Raw genomic sequence first — 20,073 nt, 5'->3', positions numbered from 1 at the left:
AAATTATAACAATAATTATCACATTTTTGTGCCACTACTAGTAATTATAATTATGTATTTATGTATTTATTTTGTCATTAAATGTCAATAGGACAAAACACCAACAGCAATTTAAGTATCAACTCAAAAGTCCTGTTTTAGTTCACTTATACAAGAGCACTATTTGCAGTTGTAGATTAAGCCGAGTGATGTGTGTGGCGGCCACACATTGGTCGACGGGTTGCCTGAGGTCAACTGCTTAAGTGACCGCCTCTTGAATTTGTTTAAGGCTGTTCTGACCAGCACAGACACACACACACACACACACACACACACACACACACACACACACACACACACACACACACACACACACACACACACAGACACACACACACGCACACACACACACACACACACACACACACACACACACACACACACACACACACACACACATATATATATACACATACACATTTATTTACACTCACACGCGCCGCCCTGAATGAACTTGCTGTGGCCTATTGAGTGGTGTGATTGATGTCAGTGAGAGTTGCAATGGATAATTCTTCCACAGATGTCAACAGGCTGCCACCACAGGGTCAAAACACACACAGTCACCATGTGCAAAAAAGAACTGCACACACACACACTCAAACGCACGCATGGGCACGCACACGCGCGCGCACACACACACACACACACATACACACACGTGCATTACACACTAAAATGTATGCAATCACACACAGACAATTATTAATTCTGATTATTCTACATTTTCACTAGACTCATTATATATTTTGTCTACAGTCTTGTACAAATCATGGGAATGTAATTGCCCGGGAGCCGGCACACACTAGAGCAGACAGGGTATTTCCCTGGCTTTTACTGTAATAGCTTTGTGTTTAAGAGGTTTGCGTGGCAGCAGCCTGGGTTTGTCCAGCGACAGAGAGAAGTGGCCTAAAGGGGTCACTGTCAACATACACACTGACTGAGAATCAATCAATAGTCATGGGGGGTGGGGGTGGAGGGGATGGGGTCAGAGAGGGGAAAGAGAAACCAGGCAGAAAGATTTGAGGTTGTTTAAGGGTTCAGCAAATACATCTGCACAATATAGTGAAAGGCGCTTTAGACCTTTATCTATGTGTAAGTCAAACTGTTTCTTTAAATTTAGTTTGTAGTGCAGCCCTGAAATGTGTGAATTCATATTTGCCAATATACTGCAACTCACATTTTATCCCCTCAGTGTTTCACTTAGGGTAATCATTTACATTTCATTTTTTTGTGTAAAATCTATTTCTAACAAAAGATTGTAAAAGATTTCAATCCATATTATGTATTGGATGTATGTGTTTCTGTAGCCTAATATTTCTACACCGATAACAGAGATGGCTTTGTATTTGTGTGTGTGTGTGTGTGTGTGTGTGTGTGTGTGTGTGTGTGTGTGTGTGTGTGTGTGTGTGTGTGTGTGTGTGTGTGTGTGTGTGTGTGTGTGTGTGTGTTTGTGTGTGTCAAGAGACAGAGGTTTTGGTAAAGGATTTGTTTGCCCAGTAGTGACGGCAGCATTGATTCACACTCATCTTTGTCGATGCTTATAAGCCACTGGATACATCATAACTCTGTTTGTGTGTGTGTCTACCAATGTGTTTTACCAATGTAATTTACTGTCGGCCCCTATGTTGACATCTATGTTGCTCTTTAACATTTCATTTGTTTAATATTTGTAAAATGTGTTAAATGAACATTTTATTAACAACAGTTTTACTTAACAGAACAGCTTAAAATTGCATTGCATATCATTTACCTTGTTGATATCCTCATGGAAACCTATCTTTATTTGCCGTGTACTTCAGTACTGCACATTCTCTGGGTCAAAACAATTAAGTAATACGCATACTTTTTTATTTATTTATTTATTATTCTTTCGGACAATTCCGTTGTCCGAAGGGTGACGGAAGAAGCCAAAGGCTTATCAGGTCCCGCCCCCATGCATCATCACAAAAAGATGTTTTAGTAAAGTGACAAATATACCTAAAGACATAATACTGCCAACCAGCAATGCTGAGGTGCACTGTGTTTAATGTTTGTTTACATGTTAGTGAATGTGTATTGGTGTAAGGGAGAGAGATAAAATGGTTTTAGTTTCTGTTGCACACACGCACACAAACACACACACACACACACACACACACACACACACACACACACGTACATCAAAGCAAAGACTGGTTTCAGGAAATGTTTTATTATCTGTTCTCTTCCAAAGCTGCTAATCACAACCACTCTTTCATCTTTTCATCCCCCCTTTTCACCCCTCCAATTTTTTTTCTCCTCTCGTCTCCACACTTCTCTCTTCCCCTTCCATCCTATGTGCAGGGGTATTCTAGCGCAGAAGTGAGTGGAAAAGTCAGATTAAAAAGAGGAAACATTTACAAAAGGAAGGAAGAAGAGGGGAAAATAAAATGTTGTGTGTGCATCATTGTTGCAGAGCAGTTTAGAGTTTTCCTTCAGGAGTCCCATTTCCCTTTTTTACAAAAAAAAGACACTTGCCTCTCTCCTCACATTCTCTCTGTTTCCTCCTCTCTCTGAGACTGAAGAGCTTTGAGAACATTATTCTGAAGCATCCCTCTTGCTCCGACAATACCCATAGTCCAGGGTGTCGAAAATACTGGAAATACTGGGAATACTGGGAATAAACAGCCTGCTGGTGCCGAGATGGCAGGGAGCTCCACAAACCAGCAGGACAGACCTTGTCCCAATCATTCCCAAATCATTCCACAACAAAGGACAAAGGCCTTGGAATAGCCATAATCCCGTATTTTACTGCTGTGATGGTTGATGCTGTACTGTGTGTGTGTGTGTGTGTGTGTGTGTGTGTGTGTGTGTGTGTGTGTGTGTGTGTGTGTGTGTGTGTGTGTCTGTCTGTCTGTCTGTCTGTCTGTCTGTCTGTCTGTATGCATAGACATTATCTAGGCTTAGGTTCATGCTGACACCTTTTCCTTTGATCGTGCATCTCTCTGGATTTGATTGGGTTAATTTTGAGTTTTACGGGTCAGCTGACACAAATCCCTATCTCTACCTGAAAAATGCTTCGAACATGGTCCCACATGTTGTGAATTTCATGCCTTTGCTTCAAATGGTTTTTATTCAAAACTTTTTCTTTTCTTTTTTTTTAATAACTTTTTTGCTGGAATGCAATTTCAGTGCAGGTAAGAGAGTGAGGTGATGAGAGAATTAGAGCCCAGGGAAGATGGACTTGGCCTGGGAGACAGAAAGTGAAAGATGGGAAGACGAATAGACAAAGAATGAAAGAAAGAAGGAGAGCGGGATGTCTTGCTTTCCCTCACCTGTCTCTTTCTCCTCTCCGCTTCCTCCTTCTCTTCCTCCTTCTCTCCGCTCCTATATCGCTCTTTGTCTGGTCCCTCCCTCTCCACCTGCTCTTCTCCCTCTCTCTTGCTCTCCTGCCTTGTCTCCACCCCTTACCCCACCCCTTACCCACAGCCATTGGTCAAGCATCCACCAATCACATCAGAACTGGGGCCTGAGGGACCACATATGCAAAATTATGCTTAATATTCATGAGCTGCTATCGGGGCTTTAAGTCGTTGATTAGGACAGCGGCACAGCTTTCCGTCCCAACTGCCTGGCTGGCTGGCTGTGTGTGTACCTATAGCCCCCTCTCTCCCTGGCTCTCTCATACACACACCGCTCACTCACTCACACACACGCTCCCTCACATCTACACACACACGCAGAGCCGATCAGTGCAGGCTGCGCAGAGCCTGGTAATTGTATTGCTCCCTCCAAGCGGAAGGAAGGACCGAGAGAGAAAGAAGAGGAGGAGAGAGAGGAGAGATATAAAAACTTTGATTTTTTTGAATTTTCTTGTTTTTTTTCCTGGAGGAGGTTGACATGACAATGACCCGGTATCGCCGATGGATTCGGTAGGACACGCGTTATCCGAGTGTTTTTTAATGCACTCTGAACAAGAGTAGGTACATTTTACCTTTTAATCTTTTCTTTTTATTCATCATTCAACTTGTCATTGTCATTGTCATTCACTGTGTTAGTGTGTGTGTGTGTGTGTGTGTGTGTGTGTATGTGCTGGAATGCAGAGGAGGTGGCCGGCACCATGTCAAGGTTGTTTCTGCTGTCAGGTAGCACGCGTTCACTGTCTGTGTGTGTGTGTGTGTGTGTGCGTGTGTGTGTGTGTCTGCAGTATCCGGAGAGCAGCCCTTACACCGTGGGTAAAGGAGCGGAATTTTTGTCCCTCCACCTGGGGGCAAGACATACACATGATCACACCTGCACACACACATTTATTCATTAATAGAGTGGAGACACTGTTTTTCTTTTACTTTTTAAGACATTGTAATAGTTTGAGTCAAATTGTTCTTGGGATGAATCAGCGACTCAGTCAGGTTATGTCGCCTGTGCACGAGTTAATGCTTGTGCACATGTGTTTTAATGTGTGTGTTCGTCCAGGCAGAGAATCGGTGAGTTAACAGGGCATTGAGGTTACAGGAATAACGGGGAGAGACGGGCAAAGGGCCCATAAGAGAGGAGGGAGGAGGAAAGGGGGAGAGCTGCGCTCTTAAATGCCATAGGAGGTAGAATTTCAGACGGGCAACTCAGCGTGTGGCCCTGCAAAGGAATTAGAGACAGTTACACACACACACACACACACGCACACACACACACACACACACACTGCTCCTTTTGCCAATGCTTTGCTCTTTTAGGTGTATGTTGAAGACACTGTTCAAAATACAGAGGAAATGATTGGCGTAACAAAGAGTAATATGTGTGGGGAAAATAGGAAAATACACATAAGGGCCAACTTATACTATACTAACTTACAGTTTAAAGTGTAGTAAATATTTCAATATACACACACTAAGTTATTTTTCAAACATAAAGTAAAAACATGGGTGATGAATGTTATTCAGTAGGTAAACTGTTTACTTTTTGCATGTTGGTATGAATTCAAAAATGACACTGATACTGTTGGATTTGCTTTGCTATTAAATAATGCCATTGACCTTATAGTAAATGTGTATAGAAAAAAAAGGTGCAGTTAATTTTGCTCTAAGGGATCATTGCTTTATAATCAATAAATGAAAATGAATTGCACTGAATCACAGCCTCAGTTAAGATGTCTTTATGGTAGAAAGTCGGAAAACTGAAAGACCAAGACGAAGCCGATGCATGATGATATACTTGTGTTTTCCAAACACAACATTATTGATACATTTAAATAAAATAGACATGTGTGGGCTTTTAAGCTGTCACACCTTTGTGTGTGTGTGTGTGTGTGTGTGTCTGTGTGTCTGCCTGTCTGTCTGTCTGTCTGTCTTTTACATGCAGAAACCCTCACCTGTACAGTATGTGTAATAGAGAGGAACATTTTTAAGTAAAAAAGGGCATCGGGCAACATTACTTTCATTACCACTGAACTGGTCTTCCATCATTTTTAAAACAGATTTTTGGTGGTTTGTTTAATTTCTGATCAGATGTTTCATCATATAATATAGATTTGCAAATGTCTCACTAGTGATCAGTTCTGCATACTTTTACGTATTGAAACATTAATGATTTTATTGTTTAACGTTAGTGCAAAAATATTGTGTTCTGAAGAAACCAAACACAATTCAGATTTAAAAATATCAAACTAGGTTATCTTTTTTCTATTGTGAATTAGACAGGAAAAGTTAACTCTTCTTAACAAGCTTTGATCCGTTATGGGTGAAGTGTACAGCGCGAGGCCTGTGTATAAAAATGAAGCACAAATATTTTGACCGAAAAATACACTTTCATGTCAGATAATCACTGGTGAAATGTGCTGCTTTACCTGTGTGTGTGTGTGTGTGGTTTTTTTTCTTTGTCCGTGAGTTCACGTAGGCTGCTCTCACGTATTTCAGAAGTATTTTAGAAAGCTCTGTAGTCCGTGTGTCCGTTCATCCATCCATCCATTCCCTGTGCCCTTTCCTCTGCTCAGGCTTCTTCTCCTTTGCTCTCAGGTACTGCCTTCCTCCACTAATTAAAATATTAGGGATAATGATTATCATACTGATAATAATAATAATAACAACAAGTACCGCTTAAGCTGTTAACATAATTGCATTCCCCTCATGCCACCATATACATACCATTTGCATGTCATTAAGATATATTTCCTATTGACTTTAGTGAATTCGGTGGGTCTTGTCAGTGGGTGTGAAGGAGACGGGGTGGGGAGAATTGCACAGCGGCCGTGCAGATCATTCAGTCAAAGGTTTGCAGTGTGAGAGATGAAGAGCATAGATTATTTCACTCACAACTAATTCAACCGTGATTTTTGTCAAGATGTATTCGTTTTTATAATGACATTAAGGTATTATACAAATAAAACATAAATGATGAGTAAAAATCTAGATTTCTTTTAAATGACAGTTTGATGCATGTTCAATGACATTTTTGAATTCATCACACTTTCATTCTTAGAGGACAACTATAGACAAAATAACTCATGGTTATGGTTATTTTCATTTTGAACGGATTTTAAAAATATATATCAGGTCCACAAGAGAGCCCTAAATGCACACCCTGCAAGTCTTTTGAGTGTTGCATCTTGCTGTGTAAATGCAACAGTGAAATCATTCACTCGACATTTCATAATGACTTTTACTTATTTGTTTTCCTTTTGATACAATTTAATTTATGAAATTGAATTCTTGAAACTCAAAGGCCGGCCATTCTGCTGAAAAGATTTGGCTCAAAATGTCAGCAGTTTTTTTTTTTGTTAAACCCTTAATGAAGCTTTGTATAATGTAATGTAATAAAGATTCTGTGGTTTAAGACTGTGGTGGAGAAAAGATCAATTAGATCAGAATTGGAATTAAAAGAAAATCTTACTTGCTTTCTGTCTAAGAAAATTAAGAAGATTTATTTTATTTCTGCCTTTTTCTTTTTGTCAGTCTTTCATGCACTCTTTTTCTCAGGCCAAAGCAGTAGAGAGAGCGAGAGAGAGAGAGAGAGGTAAAGCTGACTGGAGGGAGGGACGGGGGGACCAAAGAGAGATTGCGTAAATTAAAATCCTTTTAATCTCCTTATAAAATAATTTACTTAATTCATCTGTCAAAGCATGTCAATATGTGCGCCACTGATTTGTTGGCTGTGTGTGTGCGTGTGTCTGTGTGTGTGTATTTGCATCTGTTTATTGTCATGTATGTGTTCCTGCCTGCCTGCCCACATTTTGTGTGTGTCTGACCTATTGGTGGCCTGTATGAGGAGGTGTTGTTCCTCTTTTTGCCTGTCCATCTGTCCTTATGGCATTTGTTCTCCGTCAGTTTTTTTGCATTTTCTAAGCCTACACACACGCTCAAACCCACACGGAAACACACTCGTGCCTACGACGGCCTCTCTCTCATGTGAAGGGTCCGGGCATTCCAGTGGTATTTTTGTCCCGTAAAGAGAGAGAGAGAAATGCAATGAGAGAGAGAGAGAGAGAGAGAGAGACAGACAGACAGAGTGAGAGGTGGGAAGGGGGGAGGCAAGAGGGTTGCTTTTGTCTGACACCAGCACTTAGGGGTTCGCTGGACACACATGCACGCATGAGCGCACACGTGCACTCACAGACACACATGCACGCAAACCCACCCTCACACACATTTCATTGTGCATTTTCACCTTAAAAGAGACCGAATTGTGTCAATGCAATTACACATTTATAAATGTACACGCATACACATGCCACACACACAGAAGGACATTGGTACGGCCCTTGAATTTCTCAGATTTATCATCATCCATCCAATCCATCCTGTTCAGCTTGTTTGCGTGCGTGTGAGTGTGTGTGTGAGAGAGTATGTCATGGGTCAGTGCCGGCCTTTATGTGTTGAAAGAGCAGTAAGAGAGACTGTACCAGCTGTGACACACACACACACATACACTCACTGCAATTAGCCATTACACCACACTGGCCGTGAAGCTGAACGGTCGTGTGTGTGCGTGTGCGTGATTTAATGCCAAAGCGCTGATTGAAAGAAGAGAGAGAGTGATATATAGCGAGAGACAATGCCGCTCGTCTCTTCTCATCTCTTATCCTTTCCCCCTTCCCGCTCACCGCACCGTTCATGCGCTCATTCCTCATGCTCTGTCATCCATTCATCAAAATGTGCATTCGTTTATTATTAACATTATCACAATCTATCAAATAATCTATGATCTGACAAAGAATTACTCTTCTTACTGCCAAGTCCTGACTTTTCTGTCTCATTCACGTCTACTTGCATGATGATTCTGCAGATGGGGAAGGAACATGGGGAGAGGATTTGAGTAAAAGGAATATAGTATTTTCCTACTTTGCAATTTTCTTTTTAAGAATCGGAGTTTGATTTCGGTAATATTGACTTTTCTTAAATAATTCCATATTCAAAAAATTGTTATAACCACTGTTGTGGCTTTATTTATTTTTTATTGGGGGAGTTGGTAAAATGTATTTTCAGCTGTTCAATGTGTAAACTATTGAGCTGCGCTTTAGAACAGGAGACCGTGGTGCGCGTGTGTGTGTGTGTGTGTACGTGTGTGTGTGTGTATGTGTGAGTGTGCGCTCCCATCGTGTCGTGCTCAGGGCTTCTAATGCTGCCTCTCACTCCTAATGGGAGGAGACAGGAGAGACTGGGCCACAATAGAACAGATTTAGATGGAGAGGTGCCGTGCATGCATGTGAGTGTGTGTGCAAGGGTGTGCAAGGGTGTGTGTTCAGTTTTAGAGGATCGAGAGGATGGAGGAAAGCGTCTTTTTCTGTTTTGCTGTTTCTCCCTCACTTTCTCTCTCTTCCTATGTGTCCGTTGGGAGAGCCCTATAGATTGGCTGGTTGGATAATTCTCCCCCCTCTACATGCCTGGGCCTTGTATAGTATGATTAAATTGTCATTGTTTCGACAGTGTGTGAGGGGGGTTCAAAAAGACAAAAGGGGAAATATACAGTAGAAAAGGGACATGGATGGATACTAAGAGGAAGGGAGAAAGAAATGAATGACCATGCCGCCTTCCGACTGACAGTGAAATATTCCTCCTCTCATCCTCCCATCATGCTTCATGTGTGTGCCTGATGGGGAGAGAATGACAGGCTAGCCCACCAACCCACCTCTCTCTTTAGTTTTTATTTTATTTCTCCTTTCAGTTTATTCCCTTTAGGTTCTCGCCCGTGCACATGGCCTCTCCTTTGGTGTAATTGACTTTCTTAATCAAACTCACATGTCAAATCAACTCAGACAAACCCAAACATGTATCAAATACTACTTATGCATCATTACTAAACGTATTGTAAATTCAAAATTGCAAGCACTAAAGCTAATCTTTTCTGAAACAAGGAATTGTCTTTCAGTTACAATTGAGAAGCCTTCATAGTGACAGCAGTTTCACACTGAAGATCCTGTGGGATCCTTGTGATAAAGGAAAAGAAGAACATTTTCTAAAAGTTTTAAGTTTTCCCAAACTGCAAAAATGCAATACATATTTTATTTTAACAAATTGATTACAAAACATAATTTTTTCTTAATTTCACTTAATGTCATATAATAATTTTTGCATTTTTTTGCACCTTGTCTCAAGTTGTCATTGATGTTTATTTTATTACCAAACCAAAGAAGCCAAACGTACTCTCCTAATACAAATACATCAGTAAGTAATACATGCCTCTCCACCGTAAAATAAACGTTAGGAAATGTATATAAAAAAGTAATTTTTTTTTATTCACAATCCCTGGTCTTTTCAGTCTGGTTTGAAAGAGCGCTACAATGTTTATTTTCTCAAAATGAACTTATGAAAGAACAAACCTGGAAAAATGGAAGAGAATAAGCGCTTTATATTTTAAGAAGTGCGAACATGCCCACAGCTTCGGTCATCGTTTGTGACCTTTTCTGCTTTGGGGCTGTTTTGAAGTATTTCCATATAGAGAAACAATCTTTTTCTCATTCTAAATTCTACATTTGTAATTTAAGAAATAATGTTGTATCATTAGGGCGTTTTGCAATGGCACCATTACGTATTTATGTGAAAGAAAAGGTGAAAACCTTTTTTTGTCTGTCAATATATACATACAAATTTCTACATTTCATAAATTAAATATTGCGTTCCTCTACGCAGCTGATCCGCACTTTTCTTGACCTGCGCAGATAATTCATTTCCCCTTCCTTCACCATTCACCCCACACTCACACAGTCCTCCTCTCCCTCCCCTCACACCCCTCCCTTGTGGAGCTGTCACCTTTCTGCACCCGCTCAGTCCCTATTAAGGCCGACAGCCCATCTGCCGCCTGCCCCGCTAACAGCTCCCGTCGCTAACGCTAACACACACACACATCCACTAAGACACACAAAGGTTTGCATGGACACCCCACCTGCCCTGAAAAAACATACTCACACACATTTGTATACAAAACATGTTTATACACTCTCTATTTGTTACCATCTAATGATCATTTTAATGTCTCACTGACAAACACACAGAGACACACACTATAATATTGACTTGCTTTTGACTCTTTATGAGACTTTGTTTTACATATATGTCATTTTTATATCAAACATGCAGATATGATATATACATTTTTATCCATTAACATTAGTTGAAGTAACTATACTGTGTGCAGTATCCACCTTTCACCACTTAATGCAAATGCAGTAAATTAATGTAAAAAGCATTTAAGTTGTAAAGATTGAAGAAAGTGAACAGAATGAAAAGAAAACAGATTCCCTTAGCTTTGACTGGTTCATGTTATTGCATGTTGTCGTTGCTTAAAGTGTGTAGGGGATGGGCTGGCTGCAGATTATTTTCATTTTTGCAACTATCCTGCAAATGAATTCCTCATCTTAGTTTATTTTTTTTGTTTATGAACACAATATGTCACCTCTATGCACGGTGTTTGTTGATTAAACTACATTTAGGCATGTTTGTGGGTATTTATTGCATACAAGACTGGAACACATCACACCGCCCTGATGAAAGGGGTAATTAGGTAGGGCAGTTGCAGCCCTGTGTGTATGTGTGTGTGTTGTGGCATTTGCTCCCTTCAGGGATAGGTGCGTTTTGCATTAGCAAGAATGGCAACTGTCTCATCAATCACTGAATCACCATGTCACACACACGCATACACACACATACATACACACACACACACACACACACACATACTGTGTCATGGTCATTCTGTTCACAGATGGGCCAGCAACACATGAGCGAGTCACTGAGCATCAGAAAGACACCCACGATCTCCCTGCTTACACACACACACACACACACACACAAACCTCAAATCTTTGAGACAGTGTGTGTGTGTGTGTGTATGTGTGTGTGTGTGTGTGTGTGTGTGTGTGTGTGTGTGTGTGTGATGGTGCTGGATACATCTACTGACATCAGCGTAAAATAGGTAAGGGAGAATCACATAGGTTAATACCCTTTACAGTGTTTCCCCTAGAATTGTTTTTAGGCCCGGTGGTAAAAGCTGATAAAGAGTATGCGCGCGGCGTGCGTACCAAATTTGTAGTAGAACTTGACCAAAACTAACTGTATTATGGATGAGCCTCTTTTGACAGCCCGCTACAAATCAGGGCATAGGGTTATGCCTTCACATTCGGTACGTTTGTACATTTTGTGTTTCCCTCAGGATTTTTTGAGACTGCTGGGGGAGAATGGACCTTCTAGTGGGGTCTTGGGGCATGCCCCTGCGGAAGAAAACCTTTACCTTTTTAAAGTTAAATGCATCAAACTGGTGCACTTTGAGAAGCTAAATCTGATTTTATTTTTTTTGCTCTGTAAACAGCTGTCATATGTCCTGCCTAAAACAATTTTATGGAATAATTTGGAGACACAAGCCATATAAACTATTGAAGAAAAACACATAGATATGAAAATAAAATACAATAAACACGAAGACCTAATATAGACAGGTATATCCTGTCTAGTATTAATTTCTGGAATAATCTGGATCATGAAACATTTTCTTTAATTTATCAAATATTAATTTAAAATAAATGAATTAACCTAGGCTACACATCATGATTAGCCTATCAATCAAAATGTGTGCAAAATAAGCAACATTTTGTATTCCGACCCATTATATTTCATGTAGCCTAGTTCTCAATTTAAAACATAAAAATAAAGTAGCATTGAAAATACCAAAAAATAAAGCTTGTAGGGCTACTATAGCCTGCTGTTTTCAAGATAACTTGCTGCGCTGTCTCAGCTGTTGATACAGATTGGTTGCCATGGCGACGTAGCAACTTTAACTTTCTAAGTTTTGCTCATCACTTTTTCCTGTTCAACTCCCTGTTACTGAGTCCTAAATATCTCCAGTGTAGCCTATGCCATGGACCTATAAAGGAAGGTTCTTTCTCGTCAGTTTCCCTGTTTGACATGTGCGCTCCGAATGCACACGTGCATCGCGCAGCGTAGCGCAGACAAAAAAAAAAAAAAAAAAAAAAAGATTAATATTTATTTATTTATTTATTTATTTTTTACTTTTTTTTTTTTTTTTTTGGGCAGCTGTTGGCCTGGCGGGGGGTCCCGTTGGCCTGGCGGGCCCGCCAGGCCTGTATAATGGTAGGGGAAACACTGCTTTAATACTCTACCCCTTTATTCTCTCCCTTTTCGTAGTATGCATAAATACACATTTACGACCTTAACTATTGATTTGTAAATGGACTTTTATGGTCTCTAATGCTTAACATGAAAAGTTCCTTAAACTAATTTAACCTACAAGATTTCACAAAAATTATTTGTGAAATGGTCATTTTATGTTATGCATATTTACAATTCTGCCAATGTGGTATATTTTTTCTTTATTAAAGGAATAACACATTACTGTTAATGCCTGCTTTTAACGATTGTCAACGGATTTAAAGATGGCTGTTAGCCTAAATGTATTATTCTTCAATGAATAAAGACATGAGAAAATATCCGATTACCTTGCCCTAACGTAGCATGTAATAAAACAAAATCTCTCTTGGTAATCCCCAACAGTCTTAGCGTGCGGGTTAAGAGAAGTGACAGTTTAAAGGATGTTTTTTAAATAATCAAGAAGCATTTGAAATATTTTAATAGTGATTCATCTCATAACTTGTTAAACTCAAGTAATCTCCAAAAAAATGCATCTTGTGGTTCATGGCGGTTAGGATGTAAAGCCAAATAAGGAAGTTGCTCCATCTTTGAATTGACATCTGGATCTCTAGAAAAGGCAATGTTAGGGATTCTTACTCGCAGCATCACGTGATCATGGTACTGGATGTACCTTAGTCCGGTTTGACACCAGGACGCTCCCCCATAATAAAAAAAGCAGTATTAAGTGTTGCCTGTCTATATTGCATTGTGACACCGCAACCAAAGCCAATAAGTGTTTGAAGCAGCAGCAGCAGCAGCACAATATCGATTCCTCCTATTCACCAGAGTGGAACTAAAACCTACATATTACACACCCTGGACCTCCAGTTCTCACTGAGCCAACCAAGCTCTGTGACAAGTGTCTGTCTATATGTAGACCCTCACCTAAACAGAAACCCACAGTGGGACAGCGTCACACACACACACACACACACACATACACACGAATGTCTGTGTGTTTGTGTGGTAAACATGTGTCTATCAGTTTGTGACACATAGCAACATCTTGCTCTGTTTACCGACACACTACCTCTGAGACGACGCACACCTTGGAATGTTATAATGACAGGAACATACCAGTAAAACTGAAAACAAAAATGACTGGAAATACATTTTAAAAAATGATTTAGTGTCAGTGTTGATCCATTTAGCTCTCGGATGGTCTGGTTAGACATATTAAGTGTCAAACAATTCATCACTATCTTCAGAAAGTGAAGTAAAACATTTTTGAATGAACACGTCGGCAAAGTTTCAAAATTTGATTTGAGTATACATATAAAAAATTTTCTTTTTAGCCCTATTCAGTCAAAGAAAGGTACATTATTTTACATACATTTTATTATTGCATTCTTTAATACGGTTTCTGTATTTTCTATTTTTTGTTGGCCTGTAATAAAGTGCTTTTCGTTCCAACAGCCCCGCTCCATTCTCCCCTGATAGTTTAGTTTAAATGTAGGCCACCCAGCCAATTGTATTACAAACCCTGCCGTCTCTCCCCCTTATTGACGTCAGCTTCATGCAGTGTCCCTCTTTGCTCTCTCTCTCTCTCTCTCTCTCTCTCTCTCGAGCCGTGTTATTTAATTAATACATTTTGCGACGGATGATTGTGAAGTGTGACCCCGGCAACAGTTTCTCCCCTGACGACAGCAGCTGGTTTGATTGATGGTTAACAGTCCCTCCTCCGGTGCTTTTTACTTCTATGTCGTCTCAGTCTAAAAGTTTTTTGCAAAGCTAAAACTGATAAAAGTCCTTCGATGTTAAACACAGCTGGGACGCGCTTCAATTAGCAGCCTGACGCATCCACCAACGCATGTGCGCACACAGGCATATGTCTATAATGCGGATTTGTTGTGCACACATTCCAGCACAAAAGTCTCATGTACAGTTTCAAATTCGCAATTGCGTGTTGGCCTCTGTCTGTCCGTCTGTCCCTCTATGTGCAAAACTTGTGTATATATTATCGTTTCTGTATACTGTAGCTGTTGGTTATATCTACTGCGGTGTATGAATATGAATGTGTGTGTTAACCATATGACATTGTTTCAAATTAATTTGGTGTGCACAACGTAATTTATGTTTTTTCCTGTTTTTAAAGTTGTCTTTAATACAATACGTAGAAATATTATGTTTTTGTTTTCTGTGTAATGCTGTTGTTATTATTGGTTTTAATTCATTATAAACAGGGAACTGCATTCATAAAAACTAAAACATATTAAGCTTGGTCTGCATTTGTTTAAAGTTTTAATGCATTTTTTGCTATTTTTATTTGCCCAAAATAATTGATTACATTATGTTCCCCTAATGTTTAATTGTTTTAAAAGCTTTCTTGTTTTTATTACAGATTTTTTTGTATCTTTTACTTTTCAGCAAAATGATTTGATAGTTGAACCCCCGGCTAGCTGTTTCTCTACCCTTCTCTGTTGCATGTGCTGCGTTTTCACCCTCCCTCCTTCTCTCACTTTGCCTACAGAATGAACTTATCGAAGGGGCACTTGGTGAACAGCAGCAGTGAAGATAACTCCAAGTCAAACTATAGTAAATGCGGCGCTGGCGCCTGGAGGATGCACCAGAGCTACGATCCACTGGAGGCCAACCACATGAGAGACGCACATGCCCTCTACAACCCCAGGTAAGACAATGTGAGGACAGGACCAAGACACAGGAAAAAGAGGGAGAGAGAAAAACGTCAAAGAAAAAAGAGTCTATGAATCCGTTAGGTTCAGTTTTACACAAAAGCCACACTTGACCTCTATAAACCTCAGATGAAAGAGAAAGAAAAGGCAAGCACTTTGAGACATCAAAAGACAGTGTTTTTAGTGGTCCGTGTGTGTGTGTGTGTGTGTGTGTGTGTGTGTGTGTGTGTGTGAGAGAGAGAGAAATAGTGATGAGAGAGGTAACTTTTTCCATGATCTAATAAAAGGTATTGTCATTTACATTATCCCGTGGCAAGAGGGTATATGTTCTATCTAAAGTATATTTTACATTTATGGCATAAATGGGATTATAATTAGTCTTTAAAAAAAGCTCCTCAGCTTTTTATTTTCACGCGTGAGTGATTGTGTATGTTTATGTTTGCTAGTTACTGTTCCTGTTTTACTTAGTTTTACCCAAAGCGCCAAGTTTTTATTTTACAAATAGTGTACTCATACCTGAATAACCCTTGTGGCAATGCTTCGCATTTTCTGTATCTTACTTGTAGCACTATCTTTTTAAAAATATGTATGTGTGTATATATCATAGTATATATATACACAGTATATCTTTTTTAGAGTAAATATGGAGTGTCAAAAGAAAGCCGCATTCAATTTCAGGCTCAAGGACACCTTAGTAGTGTAAATGTGTCACAAAACGAAGCTTTAAATCATATCATTTGGTTGAAGGACAGTCACTTTTTTTTTACCATAACAGGGATCTCCCATGCCATCTGCATGTGCAATAAAGCATGAAAAGGTTTAACCAAAGTGAAATATTTCTTTAAAGTTCTCCAGTACAGACCAGTTCTAGGTTTGTGTTGTTTGAGACAGCTGAAAGTGAGGGTAGCCTCGGTCCATTTTTAGAACATACTGTAAACTGTAAATATGCTGCTTGTTTCATGTTAAAACACAGCAAAAGTGTGATGCATTAAACACAGACACACTTTCACTCTCTTTATACACCCCCCCGCCACTTCCTCCTTCTGTCTTTTAATCATTCTAAGTTTCTCTGCATAAGAGATAGAGCCACATGCCCAGATTGCCAAACTGTAATTGTAAGTATGTGTTTTGTATATAATTAGCATAATGCAGGCTTATTGCACTATTATATGTAAATGAGCTTGCGTATGTCAGTAAGTATGCTTACTGCTCTATGCTTCTATTTTACCTGTATGTTTCCCACCTCAGCTTGATGCGACATAGCTGATTTGAACTGACATGATTTGATGCGATTTTAGCAAAAAGTGCAAAGATAAGCTTTTCAAAAATGTAATCTATTGTTCTATACTGATGAATAGGGGAGGATTATAAATGTTTAGTCAGCAGTCATGTTGCTCTGAGGGCAACTTTTTTTTGTGACCAAACAACATTATGTCACCAGTCACGACTACCGAAATGAACATTGTTATCATGTATTACTATTTTTTAGGTATTGCTGTTTTATTATTGCATCCTATGAATGCACTATTGATTACTACTTACCTCAGGATCTTGCAAATTTCAGGTTTGTGTGTGTGTGTGTGTGTGTGTGTGTGTGTGTGTGTGTGTGTGTTTGTGCGTGTGCACTGTAGACCGGGATGTCTTAGTCCAATAGGATTTCAGGGTTAGTCTGGGTCAAGCCATTTAGAGGTCTGGAAAGCCATTCTCACGCAGACTCTCAGCCAATCACCAAGAGGAATGTTACCAGCACAAGTTCAAGGTTCAAGGTTTTTATTAAATGTCCCACGAGGGCAAATTTGTGTACAGCAATGTGTGTGTGTGTGTGTGTGTGTGTGTGTGTGTGTGTGTGTGTGTGTGTGTGTGTGTGTGTGTGTGTGTGTGTGTGTGTGTGTGTGTATTTGTGTGTGTTTATGTGTGTTGGCAGACAGTGAAGTCTGGTGATGAGAGGTGCAAAGGTTTGCCAGAGGCTAGTGAGTCACGCCATGGCTTGAAGTAACACACAGATAGACACACTCCGGACATTATTTACGCTACATTGGTTCAAGTTTTGGACCACGTTAAAACAAACTATAAATTGACATTTGGAATTGCAAATTCAACTGACTAAACTATGCCAAGCAATAGCTGTGACAACAGTACGTACAACATTAAAACGTATTCCCCTGTTGGCAGATTATAGTGAAATGAACAATATCAGTTTAAAACTTCAGAATTCCTCATGAGACTTCACTGCATAACTACAGTACTGGAATATGTAATGTATGAATAAGAACAAAAAACATTTACTTGTCATAGGAGGAATTTCACAGGCGTTATTAATTATCTTAACTATGCCTGTATGTCCTATTGATATTTCTCAGTAAGTAATGACGGCATCACAGTGAATGCACAACAGGAGGACCCTGAAAGTGAAGCAGCTTACTATAATTCATCTTTCATTGTTTAAAGAAACATGTAAAAAGGTGATAAAAGTAAAAGTAATAATTTGGAATAATTGGTGAAGATGAAGGTATATACCAGTCATATCAACTTCTCACTCAAATAAGCATACGTACATGCATTCTTTCTCTCACACACATGCAGTGTATGATCCAATGGATACTTTTCCAGGACACTTGACCCCCAACTGTGTTGATAGGATTTAGTCACAAAATAGACAAACATACTCTCACACACATGCACTCTGCACAACTTTGTGAGAAAAAATTCCTAACTCCAATTTCAAATGTTCCTTAACAGTATTAAATATACTGACTTTAAAATGCATGTTAGTTATTATTGATTTATAACTTTTAATTAAATATGGCATTGTCTCATTAAATCCATCAAAACGTTTTGTTGTCAAAATGAATTGTTTTGTAAAAACTTAAATTAGATTTGTTTCATGGAAATTTCTCAAATGAAAGTTTTTCTTTAATTCTGGAGAAATTCTCAATTTGTTTTTGGACATCGGCAGTTTTCATTGGACAGCAACAATATTATTCCTATTTTTATTTAGGTCGTCAAACCATGGGAATGTGATTAAAATCAGGCAGCCAGGGTGCGCTTTAATACACACACACACACACACACACACACACACACACACTGTCACACACATTGCTGTAAACTGAACCCAATGTAATCATAATGATAAAGCAGATTGCCTTAACACACAGATGGGCTTCCCAATAGCTGTCTGTGTGTGTGTGTGTGTGTGTGTGTGTGTGTGTGTGTGTGTGTGTGTGTGTGTGTGGGTGGGTGTGTGTGTGTGTGCGTGTGCGTGAGCGTGTGTCTGTGTGTGTTTAAGTGTGGACAACGCTGATTGGATTGCAGATTTATAGAAGAGGATTACTGCTGGGGCAGAGAGAGAGAGAGAGAGCGAGAGAGAGAGAGAAAGAGTGGGTTTCAGACACTCACCTCTCATTAACTTCCACCCCCTTCACCTCAACTGCCTTATTCTCCGTCATGGATAAATACACATATGCACGCCATACACACACATAAAATGCACAATTTAAATGATGTGTATAGCAGCACCTATGTTTTCCATGCAAAGTGAAAAATATATGTACCTTAAAAAAAATGTTAGGACCTTGTCATTTGCAATTCAATTTAAAGAAAATTAGTTTTAGGAGAGTTTGGAAATACAGTCCCTTCATGTCAATGAATTATTCTCTCTATACAGTTTAAAACATAAACAAAAATCCCATAACCGCACAATGACAAGGTCCGGTGAATTGTTTTCTAGCTTTGTTGCAAGCTCATGCACTAATGGCAGTTGTGTGTTTTTCTTACTGGATGAAGTGAATGCATGTGGAAGGATTAAAGAGATAGAAATAAAAAGGAAGCGGACGATGCTATGTGAGAATAAACTAAATTGAACTGGGCATGGACACAGTATAAAAGTGGAAGGAAACAAATAATGGTAGAAAATGAAAGAGAGAAGATGAAATGGACAGAAAGAAGCAGGCAGGCCAGAAGAGAGAGACAGAGACAGTGGGCACTCCAGCAAACCTGATTATGACTGGATGTGAATTAGATTCCCTAACAGATGGTTGAAGTGCAAGGCTGTAAGGTGCGTCAGCCAGCAGTGAAGGGAGGGAGAGAGGGGGAGAATGGAGGAAAGAAGGCAGAGGGGACGAGTGTCAGTAGCAGCTGGTGACAATACAGATCAATTCAGTTTTAAAACGTGCTGCAGTAAAATTGTATTTACTAAGGGTCGGGTCTTGCTATCAAATTATTATTTAATATATTGGAGTAATATGGGAAGACATTTTGTATTTTAAGTCGTATCCATGCATCCATACGTTCTGCTTTCAGCCCACAGTACCTGTCTATTTAATGTTATCACACAGAAATAAATTGGGCTGAATCTCTACCGGTCACAACATTTTTATATCAATCCGTTGTATTCACAGAACGTTAAACATATTTACTTCGGAATTTATCATATATCTATATAATATTACATATTGAATTTAAAAGTAAGCTGTGAACTAAGCCTGTTTAGGACGGATTTTCACAATTTGTACAGATGCTGTGCATTATTGTACATACTCCAGTTCTGCTTCTCTCTCTCTCTCTCTCTCTCTCTCTCCCTCCCTCCTTGTGATGGATAGGTGTAAATCATCACAATCCTGTAGTGACAGCCCAATTTCCCCAAATCTGATCTGCTTAAAGAATGCAGCTCTGACGCTCTACTCACTTAAGTCTCCCCTCCTTTCCTCTCTCCCTTCTTTTTCCCCTCCTCCTCTTGGATTGAGCACCACTAAGCTTCATACACACACCTCTGTCTCTCCTCTCTTTTGCAGCATTTTGCTCTCTTTCCCATT

At 39.5% G+C, this 20,073-nt stretch overlaps 1 protein-coding gene across 4 annotated transcripts in view; it reads left to right on the top strand.

Moving 5' to 3' along the window:
* Positions 1-3,920: 3,920 nt before the first annotated feature.
* esrrga (estrogen-related receptor gamma a) overlaps positions 3,921-20,073 on the top strand; it is a gene marked incomplete at both ends in the record, with an annotated part of 68,530 nt that continues 52,377 nt past the window's right edge. For 2 of the 4 annotated variants that reach the window (XM_080038602.1, XM_080038601.1), the window contains 2 exons: positions 3,921-3,976; positions 15,097-15,255. In XM_080038602.1, coding sequence (XP_079894728.1) covers positions 3,921-3,976; positions 15,097-15,255 — 215 coding nt within the window. The remainder of the gene's footprint in view (positions 3,977-15,096; positions 15,256-20,073) is intronic. The other 2 variants (XM_080038604.1, XM_080038603.1) reach the window with 1 other exon arrangement.

Source organism: Ammodytes marinus (assembly GCF_949987685.1).
Source record: "Ammodytes marinus genome assembly, chromosome: 1".
In the NCBI taxonomy this organism is placed as follows: Eukaryota; Metazoa; Chordata; class Actinopteri; order Uranoscopiformes; family Ammodytidae; genus Ammodytes; species Ammodytes marinus.
This window is presented reverse-complemented; position numbering and strand designations above follow the sequence as displayed.